The following is a 20,354-nucleotide window of genomic DNA, read 5'->3' on the forward strand; positions in this document are numbered from 1 at the left end:
CAGCAACAGTGACTCGGGCCCTACCCCGCCCAGCCCAGCCTGCGTCACGGGGCGGCGGCCCCGCCCATGTGCCCCAGAGGCCTGACCGCCAGGCCCAGAGAGGCGCAGACCCGCCTCCACATGCAGCCCCTCCCCAGAGCGTGGCCCCGAGGATGTCTCCGGACGTGACCCCAGCTCCAGGGCAGAGGCGCTACGGGGCGGATAACGGAGGCCGCTGGCGCAGACAAAATGCACGCGGGGAAACGGTCACGTTTCAAAACCTCAATTAATTTCCTTTGCTCATTAGCCAATTTATTCAATTAGCTGAGCCCTGGGGGAAAAAATGTCCAGATGCCTCATGTGCCTTATACTCGTAATTCTCTGCCTGCGGTGGGAAGGAGCCCACGTGCCCAGAGAGGATCTGCCAGGGTCAGAGGAGATCCCAGGGTGGTGAGTCAGGACCCCGGGGCCTGGGCAGTGGGAGAAACTGGCAGGATCCCCAGCTCAGCTCAGCACTGGACGCGGGAGCCGGGGGGACGCATAGCATGGTGGGCTTCCCTGTGGAGGTGTTCACAACGCTGCAGGATGAAGAGCTGGTGGGGCCAACAGGGAAGGGAAAGTGTTCCTGGCAGAGGGAAGGGCAAGTGGACTGGCGCCAGGAGGGGGTCGGGGGGGGTCGGGGGAGACAGTGTGTCCAGGACCCAGCAGCGGGCAAGTCTGACCAGACTGGAGATCGGGGCCCTGGGATGCCTGACGCCATCGTCACCTATCAGGGAGACTGAGTCCAGGGCTGCGCCCACAAAGGGCAGCTCCTCGTGCTTTATAAAAACATTCCTCTAAAGAAAAACAGGAAAGACCCAGGTCCCAAGGTGACCAGGCCCTCTCAGCCCAGCCTCCCCAGGGCGCTCTGACCAGCACCTCGGAACCTTCCAGAATGGCCAGGGTACGCTGCACGAAGCGCAGCCCTTCCTAGCAGGCAGCCGCCAGGCTGTCGGGAGCCCCACCAGCAGTTCAGGAGACAAAGCTGCGGCCCAAGCTGGGAACCTCCCCAGCGGCCCAGCCCCAGGAAGTGCCAGTGACATTCCAAGTTTTGTTTTTGATGTTTTGGGACAGATGGCCGCAGATGGCACCGCCTGGGGTGTGCAGGGGATGCAGCAGGATGGACACTCCAGAAAGAGGCCAGCACACCCACACGACAAGGAGGAAGGAGAGGCAGCAGCAGACTCCCACGCGCAGCGGGCACCCCAGCCATGCCTCCAGGTGCAGGCAGGGCCCCCGCAGATCAAGAAAGGGACAACTCCAAAGGGCAGTGATGTCCCCAACCCCCTGGCCACTCACAGGTAGCCGCGATGGGGAAAAGGCACTTACTTCCAGGTCCCCTCCTGTCTGCGGGTAACCCTGTGAGTGGCGACCACCCCTGCCCAGCACACAGCCGCATCCTGGGCCCGGAGACCTCTGAAGTCCACGCCCATCCAGCGAGGCTGGAGGGGGCTCCGCCTCTGGCCTCGTGGTCCCAGGCACGGCATCCTCCATTACAGGGGACACTTCCCTGGGGCCCAGCCCCGGGGAACCAGGGGGTGGGGGGGCCAGCCCTCCCGCAGGACGACGCAGGTGATCACCCCCAGCCCTGAGGCCCATCGCAGGGCCGCCCGCTGCGGTTATGCTGGGGCCCTGGGCACTGGAGCATCCTGGAGACCCTGGGGAGTCTGAGCCAGGCGGGGGCCTTCCTTCCCAAAGACCTCTCTTGCCTCGGTGACCCGGGTTCTGGCTCCTGGCAGGCTCATGGAAGCTGCCAGCTGTGGATCTAAGGGACTCCCCTTCTCCCCTCTCCTCCTCTGGAGAGGCATCGGGGAGGTGCAGGGTGGACGCCGCCGCACCACTGGGAGGCCCCGGGAGGCAAGCTGTGTGCTTAGCACCGACCCCCAGGCCCCAGAGGACGTGGTGGCTAGTAGCTGGGTCCGCTTCCTCCCCAGATGGGATCGGTGAGCAGTTCTACCCGCCCACAGGCTGGGAGTCCCATCCCCCTGCTGCAAGGTTCAGCTCAATGGCCAGCACCATCCTGTACATCTCCCCAGCACCGGACCAAGGCCCCAGGGCCCTGGGGGAGGGGAGTTCTCATGCCCTCCAGCCTGGGAACTGTCCAGGCTGCAGGAAAAGAAAGGAGGGGAGGCAGGAGGTGGCTCCAAAGGCAGAACATGGTGGCTAATTATGATAATGAATTCATCGTCAGGATGCTTCCCTGGCAGCGGTTGCCAAGGAGACGAGCAGCTCAAGCAGCTGGTCCCCAGCCCCAGATTCCAGAAGCTGTGCTGGGGGTCAGGCAGAGCGGCAGGCCAGCCAGGGACCTCAGACCTTGCTCACCTGGGCAGGGGGAGGTAGGCCACCTGGAGAGCGAGCACCAGAGCAGCCACATCCCAGATGCACAACCAGGCCTGCGCCACCCAGTTCACGAGTGGCCACGAGGTGGGGCGGGCCCCAGCACTGCAGGACCCACAGCAGCAGGAGAGGCCTCAGCCAGACATCAGGAGGCACTTCCACAGCCTGAGCTCTGGGCAGAGATGGACCCCTCTTTTGAAACAGGTGGAGGCACGGCAGGGTCCTCAGTGTAGGGATTCTGACGCATGGAGAGACAGGCAGGGCAGGCGGGAGGGACTGAGGGTGGTGGAGGCTTGGGCATTGGCCAGGGGAGCCCCCCAGTCAAGGCCTGACAACACCCCTCGAGGCGGTCAGCCCACCCACAGCCGTGCCTCAGGTCCTGGGTGCACACGTGTGCGTTCTGCCTGCCCTGCACTCTCGGGAGGGGGCAGCTGCCACCCCCAGAGGGAGACCCCACTGCTTTCGGCCCTCCCCTCCCCCCCCATCTCACTGCAGGGAATACTTCTTTTCCGGAAAACGTGACAAAGTCTCTGCCACCTCATTCCCACGTCTGGTTCCCACTGTTGGGAGGGCACCAGGGTGGGTGCCATGGTGCTGGCCCACAGCCCAGACTCCCTCGCTCCCTTCAAATACTAAGTTGGGAGATGACTGGGATTATTCATCTCATTTTACATATTTAGTGAAATACACCTTTTATAAGCGAATGGCAGGGTTGGGAGGAAAGGAAGTCGTGTTATCAGCACCCCACTTGCTCACCCCCAGCCCCTGGCTGGCAGAGCTGGGAGGAAAGGATGGGGAGGGGTCCCTGACATCAAGCACCACCCCCCAGGCTACAATTCAGCGATGCACCAGGCAGGGGACAACCCAGCAGATTGGAAGAAGATGCTCATCCGTTTTACAGATGAGAAAACGGAGGCTGTGATGCAGCTCACCGCGGCCACGCGGGGCCGAGCCTGAGCACCCCTTCCACTGGCGGGGTCTCCCCAGGATAACGTCCATCCCAATAAGGCCGGGTGGCCCGGGAGCCCAGGAGAGGACGGGGGAGGAGCCGCCAGCGTGAGGCCCAAGCTCCCGCACCGGGTCCCCGGGGAACCTCCCGCTGCCTCGTCCATCAGGACTGCAGTTGGCGCTGCAGCCCGGAATCTAATTTCACCCTTAATGAACTGCTCTGCCTCCAGTACCAGGGGCCACTGCCAGTCTCTGGGCGACAGGAAGCCTGGACTCCTGACGGCTGCTCCGGGCGCAAACAAGCCAGACGCGAGGAATCACTCTGAGATCCCGCCGCAGCCAGAGGGAGTGGGAGGCCGTGTGCAGACCCTACCCTGGAAACGAGCCCTGCCCACAGGGCCGCCCACCCAGGCCCACTGCGGTCCCGCCAGGCCCCCGTACACGGCAAGTAAGTGCTCAGTAAACGCCTCAGACCTGACAGGCCCCAACCCAGGAAGTCCCAGACCCTGGGAAGGTCCAGCTCCAGCCTTGGCATTTGAGGCCTCCCTTGAATTAAATTAAATTGAATAATTGCACATTCTGTGGATTTCACATCAATTAAAGAAAAAAACAGAAACAGACCAGGTTGTCAGGGACTGAAGCAGAGGGTAAGGCCCATCCGCCCGTCTGTGCCCAGGCAAGCCCTCCCCACCCGTGCCTCAGCTCCCCTCTGCGCCCTCCCCACCCGTGCCTCAGCTCCCCCCTGCGCCCTCCCCACCCATGCCTCAGCTCCCCTTCTGCGCCAGCACAGAGCCCAGGCAAGCCCTCCCCACCCGTCCCTCAGCTCCCCTCTGCGCCCTCCCCACCCGTGCCTCAGCTCCCCTCTGCGCCAGCACAGATTTGGGCGGGGGAGCCTACCCCTCTGCCCACACTGCTCCCCGCACCCCCTGCCGCCAGGGGACCTGACCCCGTCCTTCAAGGAAGGACACTGCTCTGAGGCTTCTTGGGGGGCAAGGAGGGCCCCAGCCTCCCCCTGGGACGCCTTAGCATCCACACGTGGGGAGCAGGCAGCCGCTGGCTGGTTGATTTCCTGTGCTGTGGGGCGGGGGTCCCCCTCCAGGTGTGTTTTCTTCCACGGTCCACACTGAGCTCTGTCCTTGTAAGTCCTGGTCTCCCCCGGCCCCGGCTCACTCTGGGGGTCCCCGTCTTGGGGTGCGTCCCCCGGGCCTGCCACACACACCCCCAGCACAGCCACCTTTGGGGTCCCTCGAGTGCCAGGCTCTGTCCAGGGAGCTGGCCTGACGAAACGGTCAGCATGGCTGACCCCCGGCCCTGCGGGTCCCACAGCCCCAACCACGCGGAAGCCTGCGCAGGAGCGGGGTGAGGAGGGGAGGGGTCCCCCGCGGGAGGCACTGCCGTGGACAGGCCTCTGAGGTCAGGGCCCAGGGCAAATACCATCTTTCGGGGGAGAGGTGCGCCCCCCGCCACGAGGGGTCAGTTTGGACCACCCCAGGCATCTGACATCCCCTTCGTGAGCACAGGAACCCATGCAGGCGCTCAGGGTACCCCCACACCAGGGCCCCTCACAGACCCGCCTCCCCAGGTCGACAGCACGGCCAGGCCTGCTCCCCCGGACTCTTCCTGAACACCCTCCAAGCGGCTCTCGGGCTGGCCCACTCCCCCCGTGCCCCACGGGTCATAGCTCAGTGGTCCCCTAAAAACACTCCTGGTGTTCTGCCGGCCTCCATCTGCACACCTCCAGCGACAGCCATGGGCAGGACCTCATTTTAACAAGCCCCCTCCCGGACCAGCCCTGGTTCTGACCCCGGGGGGCCACCAGGCACGTGCTTGCCTGGGTCCTTCTCCAGGCCAGAGGCGCCGTCTGCTCCCCAGCCGTAAGCCGAGGGCGTAGGGTGAGGGATCAGTGACAGGGAGGGCCACCTCATTCTCCCCCGACCCCAGGGGCACCAGGAGCCCTGATGACAGAGACAAAGCCCAACACTCGTCCAGCAGAGATTTGTCTGATTCCACGGGAAAATCCCCACCACACACGGTTAGCACGAAGGAGGACAACAGCCTGAATCCGATCTCCTTTAAGAAACGCAGAGACAGGCACAGATGCTCGGAAGGCAATCGGGAAAGACAAACGCTCCTCCTCAGCTTTTCTGCATCTTCTCCGTTTCCTACGGTGGACGTGTGTAATTTTCATAATCAGAAGAGGTAATGGACCATAACCAAGTGTTTCTCTAAGAGGCCGCCAGCCCCTCTCGCTCAGACCACGCAGTGCTGTCTGCCCACCACCTGGCCTGAAACACTGGATTTCCGTCCACACGATATTAATTCAGCTCTCAGCTAATCAAACCGCACAAAGCGGAGAGGACCGTCTTGGAGAACGTTGACCAAGGAGGAAAGAGCTCTGTGAGCACAAAAGGCTGAATCGGGAGGCGGAAGCAAGCGGCCACGCGCCTGCCCCAAGCGCCCCGTCCGCAGGCCAGCCAGTGATGGGCCAATCTCCCCACTTTCCATGTCCCGCACGGAGCTCACTTGGAGAGATGGCCGTGGGCTCGTGATCAGTACCGCGGCCAGCGCCCTGCACGGCGGTCCTGCCTCGGCTCACCCGGGTCACCCCCGCCAGAGGCTGAGCTCCAAATGCTCTCACTTCCTGTTCCTCCGGGTGAAAGTCGAACCCCGGGTCAGGCCCTGCCCTCCTACTGGAGGGCCCATCCCGGTGCTGCCACCACATCCCATCAAGGCTTGGCCTCCAGGGAGAACAGACTTCTAAACGCCAGTGGACCCAGCCAGGCCCGGCAGGACTGGCAGCCCTGCTCAGAGCCCTGCTCCCAGGAACAGAAATGGATCCGCAGTTGCTCACCCAGGCTCCTCCCACTTCCACATCCCACTCCCCCCCCACCCCCGCTTCCTCCCCCAAAGCCTGGAATCCCAGGAGAAACTGGCCTTTTCCTCAGACAAACCCTTCAAATATTTTTTTCCAAGCCTAAATGTAAAAGCAAACTCAAAAGTTCTAAGCTCTCTAGTCAGGTCAAGACTGAGGCTCCAGGGAAGGAAGGGGCGGACCAGACAGGACCTGGAGGAGGGAGGGGCCTGGGCGGGGGCACACACAGCAGACAGCCAGGAACAACCTGGGAGCTGAGACCTGTCCCCACAACAGACGATGAAGGAATCTCTGGAGACGCTGTTTCCAATGAGTCCGAGTAGGACTTTCTGGAACAAACGCGGTTCTGTACATTTACAAAATATTCCAGGGGGCTTCCCTGGTGGCACAGTGGCTGAGACTCCACGCTCCCAATGCAGGGGGCCCGGGCTCGGTCCCTGGCCAGGGAACTAGATCCCACATGCACGCTGCAACTAAGAGTTCGCAACTAAGGAGCCCACGTGCTGCGACTAAGACCCGGCACAACCAAATAAACAAATAAATATTAAAAAAAATTATCCCGGGTAATCTGAAGACATTAAAGACCTAATTTTACTCAAGCCGGGTAGCCAGCAGAGCCTAAGGACGCTCAGCTCTGAGTACATCCTGGAGATGAAGGTCAGACTCAGGGCTGGCGGCTGGAACACACCCACCCTCACGTCTCAACCAAGTGAAGCCAACACGGCCTCTGCGAGGAGCTGCCGGAAGAGGCCCGCCCGCTCCAGCGCACCCTCCCTTTGGGCGATCCGAGCTGCTGGGCAGTGGGACCAAGGCTCTGGGCCGCCGGTGGCCGAGAAGAGGCGAGAGCCCCCTCGTGGGCGGGCACCCGCCCCAGGCCAGGGGTCTCCCCACCGTCCTTGGGGCTGCTGGAGAAGGTGCAGCCCTCACCCAGCCTCTGCCGGGCTTGAGCACCGCTGGCCCCGCTCACCAGCGCGCGCTTGGGTCCGTCACTCAGCCCGGCTCACCTGCGCCCCACCCCATGGCGTCAGGACACCTGGTAGAAGTCCTGCCGCTGTCCCTGTTCTCCCTTCGGCAGGCACCATCCTGCCCGTTCCCCAGGGAACCCCCTTTGCATGACAGGACCCTCACTTGCCAAACCCAGGCCTTCACAGTAGGGAACTCTGGGGCCTGCGTGCCCCGGGGCTCTGGCTGGGCTGTGGATGAAACCATCCAAACGCACTAGGGCAAACTGAGGAATGTGGGCCCTGCAGCCCCACTGGGAGGCACGCAGGCCCCAGAGCTGCCCACCCAGGGGCTGCAAGACCCAGGCATCCCCAGCCCTGCTTCCTCCTGGATGAATTAAAAGCTTGGTGCAGCCCAGCTTCAGACAACAAAGACCAGCCCTCTCCCTAACTCCGGACCATTTGCAAAACAGCACCTGGACCACCTCCCCCCAACTCCGGCCATGGCTGTCTTAATTCACACGAGGAACAGACAGGCTTTAGAAATAGTCATCTCTCTGCCCTGACCCCTCCTGCACGCACCCTCCTCACCAAGAGGGGTTTTGGGGGTTCACCGCCACCCCACCAGCTGCCAGGGGAGCAAGCTGGGAGCGGTCATCGGGCCACGGCCGCCTGCAGAACAGTGGAAAGAGGGCCTAGGGGGCGGGGGCAGCTGCGTCAAACCCTCCCCTCAGCATGGAAGGCAGAGTCCCTGGGGGACAACCTTGGGGCTGCACGCCCCTCTTCTTTCTACCTCGGATCTCACCAAGCTGGCCCGGGCTTGCTGGCCGGGTGCCCCACAGCTGGGAGGGAACTGCATGGCACAGATGAGGCCCGTTTCCCGATGCCGCAGAGCTGTCAGCAAACCGCTGTTGGAAAGCACAGCCGGGCACCAGCCTTCAGAAGGGAGTGGCTGTGCTAGAAGGAGTCTCCCATGCTCTGGGGCAGCGCCAGGAGATGGGCTCAGCCTGGCGGCCCACGTGACACTAAGTCACCATACGACAGCTTAGGAGGGTATGCAGCTCATCAGGACGCAGCCCGTGCGGAAACCTGGGGTCCCCTTTACGGTCTGGGGGTCCATTGGTACAACCCGCTCGCAATGGTCCTTCTCAAGCCAAAACCGTTCTGGCCTCTATGCTCGGAGGTCCAGGGCGCTGGGACCATTCAGCCGTGGAAGGAAGACCTCTCCCAATACCCAGGCAGCTGTAGAACAGTGAGGTCCTTTAGGAAAACGGCCAGTCCTCCTGGACAAACACAGCTTCAGACGGGGGCCCCGTGTCTAATCACGCGGCCACGTTCACAGCGGCCCCAAACCCCTCCATCCAGGCGCAGTCACTGGCCGACGGGACTGGGAACACCCCCGGGCCGCGCTGAGGGCGGATGGCGCAGGGTGCTGTCCCGGACGCGCCCACCTCCCTCCGCCTGGTCTTCCTCCTTGCTGAGTGACAGACAAGGCGGCCAGGACCCCGTGAACGTCACACGCTCCGAGCACTGTGCTGAGTGATTCACAGGAGACAAGCACAGAATGGTGTCCCCACGTCACAGATGAGGGGACACAGGGCCCAAGGCAGGATTCCCCGCCAGGCCCACGCAGAGCCCACGGTCCCCACGGCTCACCACCCTCTGCCCACGCGCGCCCCCTGAACCACCACTGGTTATAACCTCACACCACACCTGACGGGGGCGTGGGGGTGACGAGGTGACGTCTGTGACTAAGGCACGTACCCGGCGATCTCCATGCAGGAAAGACCCTCCATTTACACTCGAGAACGTTTCAAATGACCCACCTACGAGGTAACCCAGGCAGCACGGTTTATAATGAGGCTACTGGACACAGGCCAATGTCTCTCACAAGCCTTGGCTCAGGAAGGTGCAGAAGGCTGCAGCCCAGGGCCGACCCAGCATCGTGAGCCCCAGAACTGGCCCCCAGCCCCACCCACCCCCGTCCCCCACAAGGAAAGGGTCACAAGCCCGCAGTGCCTGCAGCACGTCCCGCCCTGTCGTGCCGAGCGGAGGTGCGGCCCTCTGCGGGGTCCCCCACCGCCATCCTGGCCCTCAGCACCTTCCACGAAAGGCCCCAGAGAACTCTCAGTCCTCTGGAGCCTGTCCCTTCTCTGGGGCATTCAGAACGCAGCTCCTGGGGGTGGGGGCAGCCTGGCGGGCTCGCCAGGACGGACTCAGGACGCCTGTGAGCGGTGGCCAGGAGCAGACCCCGGGCCTCACCGTGGACACGCAGGCGCGCAGGGATTAACACAGCCTAGGATTCACTTACTGACCAAAACGGACCGGGAAGAACCCCCTGAGACGCTCTATCCACCACCAGGCTCGGGCTGCGCTCCTGGAAACAATCCGGTCTCTTCACAATCATTCCGGGTTTAGGTGTTTTCCGAGGCAGTGCCCACGTCGAAGCCCCCCGCCGAGTCTCCGTAGAGACTAGTTTCAATGTTTGACTTGTACTGGTTTCTAACAAAACAGATTTTTCTTTGTTCTGATCTGTGAAACTGTCCAGAACGGAGCTTCCTACCGACCCCATTACCTTGAGGACACAGACCGTTTGCGGGAATTCACGACAGTGTAATTAGACACCGTGATTAAGAAACACTTCATTAAAAAACACTTCATTGTCTTATTGTGGGTGAGAAATCCTACGATGAGGCCTGAGGTCTCCAGACAGCCGACTGGGGACAGTCTACTGAGCCCTGGTCTCCCTGGAAACCACAACCCTCCTACCGTTTTCACCTTTGGGGAAATTTCCGTAAGATTCTCCAACTCTTCAATCAATAGACATTTCCTCCCCAGGATTGCAGCGAGGTCTGGGAGCTGAAAGAAGCTGAGAATACAGCCATTCAGACCCCAGTCTCCTCTCAGAAGCAGACACCCAAGGCCACTTGCCCTGGGGCCCCCACGCCCCCTAAGTGCAGTCACACCGAGGAAAAAAGAGAGGCCAGCACGTGGGCCCACACTTGCCCACCCGAGGGCGGACAGGTGAGAGGGGGCAGCGGGCGGCCTGCACGTGACCAAATGTGGAACCTCACGTGGGTTATCCGAGGCCACGCAGGGGACTGCAGCTGGGCCCTGAGGCCCCAGGCCCCCATCCCGCTGCCCCCAGCCACAGGCCCCGAAATGTCAGCGGCCCCCCGAGACCCACCTGGACGCCATCCAAGGACGGAGGGGGCTCGTTGGACTAGCCCGAGAGAAGGCAGCTCACAAGAGTGAGCCGCTCAGGCGAGCCCCGGCCTCCAAGGGCCAGTCCCTGCCCTGCAGTCACCAGCATTTTCCATCCCACCTATTTCAAACACAGTCTCACCTGGCAACTCCAAGTGGCTTTTGGATGTTGGAAAAGTCAACCGATCTGCACCCCAAGTTCCCATCACTGGGCCGAGACCCCTTCTGTCCAGCGTGAGTGGGGCAACTCAGGAACTCGACCGTCTCAGCCTCGGTTTCCTCACCAGTGAAAATGGGGCCACAAAGTGAGGAACCCCTGAGACCAGCGGACAGCGGGCCGGCCCAGAAGACGTGCGGTTCCCCTCCCCTCCTAACTTGAGCCTTGGGGAGATCCCCCCACCCCCTCACCATGATGGAGCAGCTGCCGCTCCCACCCGTGAGGGGAGGGGGCAGCGCACCCAGCCCAGGCTCTCAAAGGGCCCCCAAGGGCTTGCCTTAAGTAGCCCCTGGGGCCCCACTGGCCTGGACACGCATCCCTGAAGTGTTTTGGGGCCTTTTCTGTGGCTCACACCCCCTCTGAGAAACTCATGAAAACCCTAGACCGTAGCTAGAAAATCCTCTCGTGTAAAGACGCCCTGCTCTAGGGGTGCACAGACCCTCGGAGCCCCGAGACCTGCCTGGGGGTGTGAAGGGCAGGCAATGGTGAGCTGAGATGCACCCCTTCCCCACCCCATACGGCCCAGCTCCTCGCAACAGGGCCCCCGCTCACTGCGGACGACACCAGCCTGCCCGCCCAGAATCCCGGCCAGGTCTGGGTGAACAGCCACGCGGGGCGGGGACCTGCCCAACCGGGGACTGCTCTCCCTCTCCAGCCGGAGCAGAGGAAGGGACACTGCAGGGGCCTCGGGGCTGGGAGGGGGAGCCCGGGCGGGCTCCCCTCAGCCTGGTCCAGGATCCTCCTGACTCAGGGAAGCCTCCCGCCCCCACAGGCAGCAGCAGTGATGGTGATGGCTCCAGGCCCAGAGGCACGTCCATGGAGACAGCCCGTCCGCAAAGGGCAGGGGCACCCGGCCTGATGCCCACCAAGCCCGGGGGCCAGAGGGCGGCCACCTCCCTCCCCACCTCTGACACCCAGAGGGCTCAGCACACCTCTGCCTTCCAGAAGCCAGGCCTTGGTGGAAGGTGGCCCAGGAGGGCAGCTGCCCCAGCCCTGCGACCACTCCCGGCCCCCACTGCCCCTCCCAGGCCCAGCTCAGGAGGGGCTTGAACTGGTTTAACCAACAAACCGAACAGACGAGGGCCAGTCCCTGCTGGGGGGCGGGGGTGCACAGGGGAGGCCGCACCACTGGGGACCAGCAGATGGGGGCAGTGAAGGCCTCCCGAGTCCAGTGGGCTGGGCCCAAGGATGGGCTGGGCCTGGGGACAGCTAGTGAATTCCAGGCCCGGGGAGCCGGGGGGTGACCGATGAGCAGCAACAGCGGGACAGAGATGTCGCCGTTCAGGAGCACCCCCGGGCCGGCGCCGGGAGGGTGGAGACCCCACGCGGTGGCCTCCACAATGCCTTGGGGGCAAGGGCAGCTCTGCCCCGTTCACTGCCCCTGGACCCTCACACACTGCAGGCCCACCTGTCCTGACTCGGGCACTCCCGAGGCGGGGGCAACGCAGACCCACACCCAAGAGCAGCTGCCTGGCCCCCAGTCCCCACACTCTGTTCCCAGTTCTGAAGGCTGCAGCTTCCAGGACGCAGGACGCACGGAGGGGCCGGCCACTTCGGGCCTGGGCAGGGAGAGGCCACACAGAGGGGACCCCGGGAAGTGCTGCTGGCGGGGACCTTCGTGCCCAAAGCACAGCAAACCCTCCAGCAGCCGCACCACAGGTCAGACAGGAGTGGGGGCACCGCTGGGCTGTGCCCATACACCAGAGGTCACCTCGGGCCAGGACCTGGCTGACCAGAGCTGGCCCCCACCCGGCAGGGAGAGGAGGCACGGGGCTCTTCCAAGGAGGAAGAGCGCACCTGGGCATGTCCGCCCCGGGAAGAGCCAGGTCACCTCCCTGGGGCAGGCGGGGGCTGACTCAGTGCCAGGGGAGCCTCTGCCTCTTGGGACTCCCGGGGTGGCTCAGCGCTGGGGCTGGGGACAGTGGCCAGGAGGCCTCCAGGGCTGTGGTGACCCTCAGGACACCTATCCCTCCAGCAGCTTGGCATTTCCTCCCAGGGTCTTCTCCCCCACCCACAGAGGGTCCGTCCAGAGCACACACTCACAGGTCACAGGCACACTCACGGGCACACACCCCCTCATCCCAGGTGGGCACTTGGTCGGAGACGATTTCCCAGAATCCACCCCTCACTCCCATCCCCAAATGCCTCTTTCTCACAAAATGGCCGAGTCCCTGGCCCAGTCTAGCTGGGATGGGAGAGAGTGCCTGTAGGCTCAGAGGCCGTGCTCGCCACCAGCACAGGCGCGCGTGCACACACACACACACAAACGCCACACGCTCGAACACCCGTGTGCACACAATGCCGGCCTGTGGCCACCAGCCCTGGCGCAGGAGCCAGGAGTTCCCTGAACAACGGGCCCAGGGACACCGACAGCCCTCCCAGGGCCAGGGCTGGCGGCCCCAGGATGGTGGCACCCCACTTCCTGGGGGTCCACTCTGCAGTAAAGGGGGTCTGGAGCCCAGAACGCGCGCCGGGGCGTCAGGCATGCACCTGCTCCTCCAGCGAGCAGCGGCAGGGGCTCAAGGCTGTGCTGGGTGGAGGGGAGGGTGGGGCGACGCAGGCCAGGCCAGGGGTGGGTGCAGGCACCACGGGGCAGGAACAGCCAGCTAACTACCCTCAGCCCACGGCTGGGGGCGGAGAGGAAGGACGGGACCCCTCCGCCACCGCAGCACCCCAGAAGCGCACCCTGGAAGGAGGGCCAACCCCTCCCCCATCCCCCTGCTTTGAGGGAACCCATCTAGAGGGGGCCCTCTAGGAGTCCAGGTCCAGTGACAGGACGGGCAGCGCCGCCCTCCCTCCCTGGTCGGCCCTTTGTTCGGTGCAGTGGCCGTGGGGAGGGGCCTCTCAGGGCTGAGGAGGGGAGGCTGGGGCGCTGCACATCTCCCCATCCTGCGGGGGAGGGACTGATGCAACCCAACCAGGCCGCTGGCGGGCGCGGGAGGGGGACAGGCGCCCCCACCCCGACCCCGGAACTCCTTCCAACCAGACGTCTCCAAAATTGCTCTCCAACCTCTGTCCTTCTCTTGAACCAAGGGACCCCAGGCACACGGTGTGACCGACGCGGGCGCTCGGACACACACGGAGGCCCTCGTAGCCCGCAGCTGTGCGCCCACGGGCCACCAGCGGCCGATCGCCCGGGTGCCTCGCGACCCGCGCCCGCCGCGCGGGTGGGCACTCACACGTAGGCGTGGTAGATGAAAGCCCAGCCGCGCGGCCGCTCCAACACGTTGTAGAGGAAATTCTGCAGCTTGCGGTAGAAGGCGTTGCGCTTGGGGGGCTTCCCGGCGCCCGCGCCGCCCGCGCGCGGCTTACTCAGGATGCTGCCGCGCTTGGGGGCCTCGGAGCCGGCGATGAGCAGCGCGCCGTCTCGGGTGGAGTCGGGCGCGCCGGGGTCCAGCCCCACGAAGCCCACCTTGAGCTTCTTCTCCCCGCTCGGGCCGGGGTACACGCCGCCGTTGCGAGACTTCTGCACCATGGTGCCGGGCGGCGCCCGGGCGGGCGCGGGCTCAGCGGGGGCGGCGCGCGGGGGGCGGCGCGGGCCCGAGCCCAGTTCCCCGGCCCTGGAGCCGCATGGCCAGGCGGCGGCGGCGGCGGCGGCGGCTCCGCGCTCCTGCCGGGCCCGGGCCGCGCGCGGGGACGCTGCGGCCCCCTCGCTCCGCGCGCGCCTGGGCGCCTGGCCCGCGGCCGCGCCGGCTCCGCCCGCCGCCTCGCCCCGCCCCCCCCCCACCTCCGTTAACTCCTGCGCCGCCGCCCCGGCCGCGGGAGGGAAGGGGAGGAGAGGAGGGGGAAGAAAGAGGAGGGAGGGTCAGGCTGCGCCACCCCGCCGACCTCTTCCCGCCCCTCCGGCCACGTGTGCCCCGACGAGGGGATCCGGCCCCCTAGTCCCCTCTGGGGTGGGCAGGACCGGGCAAGCACACGCCTGAGCAGAGACCCCAGCTCTCCCTGGGATCCCCAGGCGGTGCGGTGCCGGGGCCTGGCCCCAGGTGAATTCTTACCAGCTGGGCCCGGACTGGACCCCTTGGAGCCGGGGAGGCCAGGCTCTGTGTTAGAAGGCCCAGCTCCCCGGGACCTTATGCTCCTGGCCTCTAGATGGGCCAGGCATGAGGACGCTTTAGACCCCAGGCCCTTGGTTGTGCAGGGAGGCCTCTGTGGAGACTTCCTTCCTAAGAGGTAGCGTGAACTGGGCCTTGGAGAGGACGTCCCCGCGGGGGAGACAGCTGGGGAAAGGTGGGGGTTTGCAGAGGCTTCTCGGCAGGAAGGAGGGTCAGGAAGCTCAGACCTGAGAGACACCCTGGGGAGCCTTGAAGTCCCCCAAGGGGCCTGGGATTTGTTCTGCAGACCCCAAAGAGGCCCGAGGCAGGGGCAGGGGGTTGGAGAGTGGGCCCCAGGGCAAGACCTAGGCCTCGGGAGAGCAGGCTCTGGACGCAGATGGCAGCATGTCCCCTTGGCGGGGAGTGGGCAGAGTTGGCCTCCCCTGTGGCTGTGGGTGTCCTGGGGGGTCACTCAGGAACCTGCTGCTGGAAGACCAGAGGGCTCATTCCTCAGCTCCCGAGGGGCCCCTGCACACTCGATGCTGTCAGCTCCTCACGATGCCCCCCCTGGACCCCCCCCATCTGCACACCTAGGATGGTGTTGGCTTCAGGGGCCCCTCCTGACTACACCCAGACCCCTCCCACATTCACCTGGCATCGTGGGATGTACCAAGCGAAAGGCCCTGTTTAGTAGCTGGTGATGCCCTCACCGGTAACGGCTGCTAACACAGGACCCCTGGCGCCAGGTCAGCTGTGTCCTTTGCCCTTTGGGTTCCAAAGGCATTGGCGTGGTTTTGGTTTTCTTCAGTTGGGCAGAAAGCATAATGGACAGTGCAGGCACAGGGCTAAGTCATCTAGAATGTTGGGGAGACCACAGCGCATGCCACACCCACACCTGTGCACACAGGTGCATCCCAGGGGCCACACTCCTGACCCCCACCTCCCTGCCTCCAGGCCTGCTCACTAGCTACAATCTTCAGCGTTAGGTGGGTTCTCCCCCGCTGAGCCCAGGCCGAGGGAGGAGACGGAGGCCCTGGATTGCGAACGGGAAGAAGGGGCCACTGCGTCCCGCGCGCACTGGGTCTGCACGGGGGTGACGTCTGGGGGACACACATGCTCAGTCCTCAGAAACTGGGCGAAACACCTGGGACTCAGACGTGCAGACACCACGAGGGCTGGGCCACCCCCTCCTGCTGAGGGGAGGCCTCCCAGACCCTGGGGTGCCACCTGGGCTGGGCATGGTCCCTCCCTGGGGGAGCCCCTCCCCAGGGTTGGATGGAGAGCAACGTGAGCCCACGGTTAGCGTGGCTCACCGAGGATGAAGGTGTCACCTGTGCAGGGGCATTGAGACAGCAGCAAGGTTTGGGCTCGGCGTTCCAGGGCACTGAGCAGGAAGAAAGGACGGCACGTCCCTGAGGTCCGAGGGGCTCCTGGCTGCCTTCATGACCCCCTGGGGGAGGCGGTGCTGAGAGGGAGCCCCCACCCGGCTGGAAGGGGACTGGGCTCGGTTGCATGCATCCCCCACCTCCCCGAGCCCCTGCTCGCTTGTCTACGGTGGCGTTGGCACCAAGAGCTTCACCGCATCTCTTGGAGGTTCCGGAAGGCGAACACCGCGTCAAGGTTTGAAAACCTCTGCTTCCTCTGTTTAGGGTGTCCTTTCCGTGATCATTTGTGTTTTCAATTTTGTGTCTTGCACACCACGGGCTGTGCACTGTTAGCAGTCTGGTCCCCAGCGCCCCCACCCCTGCCACCTACGCAAAGCAGGTCGTTGCAAAGTCAGTCGGGGTGAATTTCATGCAAGTGACAGAAATTCCATTTATTTAAAAATAGATGGGAAAAGCTTTCAGGCTCAAGCCATCTTTGCCAAGACTGCACTGACGGGATCCAGAGAAGGGGAGTGGAAAAATTCGGATGCACGCGATGCCCAGCCCCAGTTTGGGGAGAAAGCTTCCACTGGGACTCTGGGGCGGCCGCTGCCCACGCCAGGCGCTGTCCTTTCAGCACCACCCCAGAACCTTCTGAGCCCAGCCCAGTCTTCTTTTGCCCTCTCCCCTGGCCTCCTCCTCCTGTCCGCCACATCACCCGCTACACTGAGCTGTCACATCAGAGGCCAGCTCAGAGTCTCACCCCCTGCCCCCCAGTACTCCTGTGTGTTCCCTTCCTGTGGGGGAGCTCACCACGCAGGGCTGTGACCTTGCTTCCTGGCCCGGCTCCCCTGCCTTTGGGTGCATCTCACTCACCGTCGTGTCCCCCAGAGCCTGGCACAGATGAGGCCCACGCTGTGAGGTCAGGGCATGTCACAGCGGCTGGTGTCGGAGGCCATATGGAAGCATCTGGATCATCCCCTCTTTGGGAAACTTCATGGTGACCCTTCCCACGGCTCAGACCACGGGCTCAGCATTTCCCGGGAAGCCGCTTCTCCACAAGCCCAGGGGTTGTGACTCTAGCTTCGCAACAGACAGACAGTGGAACCAGAAGACTTCAGAGCACAGGGGAGTGAGTGGAGAGGACGCAGGCTTCCCCTGGCCATCCGTCCCGTCCGTCTGTCTGAGGGCCACCAGCGGCAAGGTCCCGCAGGCCGTCCCCGGGGGAGGCAGCTCTGGCACCCTGCTGTGGGATCCCTTTTTGTTCAGCCCCGTCTGATGCTTTGTTGACACCTGTGGTCACCAAAAAGATACTTACATCCCAGTGTTCAGCCATGCTCAAGTTCATGGCCAGTGACCACGTGGACATGGGGGGCAGACCCTGAAAAGCAGAGTTTCCTGTTTCACCACCACCCCATTTCCTCCCGGTAGAAAAGAAGCAAGCTGCTTCCCCAACCACACCGCCTCCAGAAAAACAGATGGTCCCCCAGAGGCCCAGAGGGAAAACTCCACCAGGCTGAGAAACAAGACAATTTGGGGAAATGAGAAGAGACAGGTTCTCAATCACATAACCTGGGTCAGGGCTGTTGTCGTCTTAGTGCTATGATTTGGGCAACAGGAAGCACCTACCCAGACAGAGAGTCCCACCCCCTCCAAGGAATTTTCCGTTATTAGGAGGAAGGGCTGTATTATTTATCCAGCTCATGGAGGGAAAAAAGAAGTGAGGAAAAATTCAAGATATGAAAGCATTGATTTTTTTTTAAACATCTTGCACTAAAGTCAATATAAATTTAATTTATAGGGTTTTCTTTTAAAGGCTCAGAACCCTCAACAAGCTTCCCGAGCCCCAGCTAATTGCACGCGGGAGCTGACCTGCATTTCTCAGCCGCCAATAACACCTTGACACTAGGAGTCCATGGTCGCCTGTGGCAGCGGAGACAGGCTGGGCAGCAGAGGTGGCCCTGGAGGCGTCCAGATGGGTGGGAACCATCGTGTGGGTTCTGGGCTCTCAAGGGGGCCCCCCTTGGCCATCTGCCCTCAGGCCCCACCCCCACTCTCTGCGGGGGACCCGTTTCCAGGAGCAAGGGGTGCGGGGGGTTTGTTTGGGAGGCTGTGCCTTTTGTCATCTCTGAGGTGTGATCCAGGCCCCACCAGCGCTCTCTCTCTCCGAGTCAATGCTCCCATGACCCACTTTCCTCGCCGTGGCCTCTTTACCTGTGTGACCTGGCCCGGCGGTCGCAGACCCCCACCTCTCTACCCCACGTCCCTTCCTCCCAGCTCCCCGCCCTGGGCACACGACAGCTTCAAGGACCCTCAAGCAGGTAAAGGGGGCTTTGAATATACTCTTCCCTCTGGCAGGAATGCTGTTCCCTCCATTAGCACCTGAAGGTCCCTGTGGTTCTCAGGGAGGCCCTGCTTGTGGATCTCCCCTGAGGTGTGACTCCAGCCCCAGCTCTCAGGTTCCCCATCACAGTCTGAAACTGTGTTACTTATTGGCTCACCACCTGTTCATCCCCCAACCCCACTAGACAGGGAGCTCAAGAGGAGGATGGTGCCACACTCAGCCCCGTGTACGCCCATGGGCCCGTGCACACACATATAGCCTCATGCACATGCACACAGCCCCGTGCACACTCTCACGGCCCCTGGCCCAGCCCACAGAAGCTGCTCGTCAACATTCCCTGACTGAGTGAACACATTTTTCTAGAGCTAGATGTTGCTTGGAGCCTCTAGCCAGGATGTGTCCCTGATGACCGGCCTGGGGCTTGTGTGGCTTAGGGTCTGCCCAGGTAGACCACAGGCAGATGTGAGCTGGAGTGCGATGCCGTGGAGACAGGCTGCCCACCAGCAGAGCGGTCAGCCACCCTGCCCACACACGGGCGTGGGCATCTGGGTCCTGGCTGCCAGCCCACCGCCAGCCCCGGCTCGCTTGAGTGCCCGGCTTGCTTGGCCAGATGTCCAGTAGGCTTTGGACAGAGCTGTCCAGGCTGGGGCAGGGCCCGTGGGTTGTCAGAGTCCCCCCCACCCCCGGCCCCCTCACCCAGGACAAGGTCACCACACACTAAGCCAGGGAGGTGGGACAGAAAGGCTGGACTCTTGGACCAGCAAAACCAGGACACATCAGCCTAGACAGAGCTGGAGCCCTCAGCCAGCACCACGGGCTCAGGCAGGGTGGCCCCTGACAAATCACTCCACCAGCAAACGCGGCTCCACCCCACAGCGTTGCCAGAGGCAGGGTGCTGCCGGCTGCGGAGCGTAGCCCTGGGGCGGCCCCGCGGGCTCATCCGAGCTGGTCAAGTGACTTTGCAGAGCCCAGGGGTCCTCGTTGGTCGAGTGAAGAGAAATGGCTCCCGCCTCATGGGGCTGCCGGGGGTGCTGAAAGGAGGCGACCCCGAAAACACCACCCAGCACAGAACAGCATCCATGAAACAGCAGGGAGATGTATGGTGACCCCAGTCCTGGCTTAGAAGCACCCTCTTCCTTGGTTTCTTACAGACCCTCCCCCATGGGAGAGTCCCCCAGCTCAGACACGCTGACCCCCTCCCTTCTTGGCATCCACCCACAGAGATGAGATCCACTTAGGCCAGTCATTCTTACCCAGGGCAGCTTTGTTCCCCAAGGGACATCTGTAACGTCTGGAGACATTTTTGGGTGTCATCATGGGCACAGGTGCTATTGGCATCTAATGGGTAGAGGCACAGAACAGGCTCCTCACCCCCACAACAGAGAATTATCTATCCCTGGATGTCAATAGTGATGAGGTTAAGACACCATGATTTAGGTTAACAAGGTCTTCTCTCAAGTTGCAAATATTTCCGAGGAGTTAGCCATTCACCCCTTAGTATAAAATAGTGCCAACAAATGGATTTTCTCCCTAAAGCTCCTAATAATACCCAAGCCAAGGGATGAGAATTTTCATGGCAGGAGTCCACAGTGTTGGGAAGGAGAGCAACTCTCCCCGACCCCAGGAAGGGCTTTGGGCAGGGCAAGCATCTGTGTGAGGGGCACACTTGCCAAGAGGCAACAGGACGGCTCATCATCAGAGTTCGACAAAGTAGCCCTGGGTTTTCCATGTTGCTATTCTCTAGCCTGGTGACAGGATCTACCTTTACACCATGCAGAAGAGTGCAGCCTTTGCTTCTTTTCACGGCTCTGTCTGTGTGTAACTGGGCAAGGTGCTGGCCCTCTCTGGCCCTCGTAAATGATGCCACAGGGTTGTTGCAACCATTCACGGAGTTAAGGTTTGCATAGCACTTAGAACAATGTCTGGCGTGAGTAAGCATTATATAAGCTTTAAAGTAAAAATAAATGAATCGATTCCAGGGCTGGCTCTGCAATCCTGCATTTCCAACATGTACCACCTTCCTCAACACTTGGGGGGAGGACCCTGGGTTCCCGGAGACACACAGTAAAGAAGGGATG

At 62.8% G+C, this 20,354-nt stretch overlaps 1 protein-coding gene across 8 annotated transcripts in view; it reads right to left on the reverse strand.

The window, feature by feature from the left end:
* Window positions 1-14,012, reverse strand: part of KCNQ2 (potassium voltage-gated channel subfamily Q member 2) — a 50,236-nt gene extending 36,224 nt beyond the window's left edge. For all 8 annotated transcript variants that reach the window (XM_089897190.1, XM_022597501.2, XM_022597504.2 and 5 more), the window contains exon 1: window positions 13,717-14,012. In XM_089897190.1, coding sequence (XP_089753316.1) covers window positions 13,717-14,012 — 296 coding nt within the window. The remainder of the gene's footprint in view (window positions 1-13,716) is intronic.
* Between the last annotated feature and the right edge of the window lie 6,342 nt (window positions 14,013-20,354).

This window comes from Delphinapterus leucas, chromosome 15, assembly GCF_059928025.1.
Source record: "Delphinapterus leucas isolate spDelLeu-1000000601 "Yukka" chromosome 15, BTC_Dleu_Yukka2, whole genome shotgun sequence".
Lineage (NCBI taxonomy): Eukaryota > Metazoa > Chordata > Mammalia > Artiodactyla > Monodontidae > Delphinapterus > Delphinapterus leucas.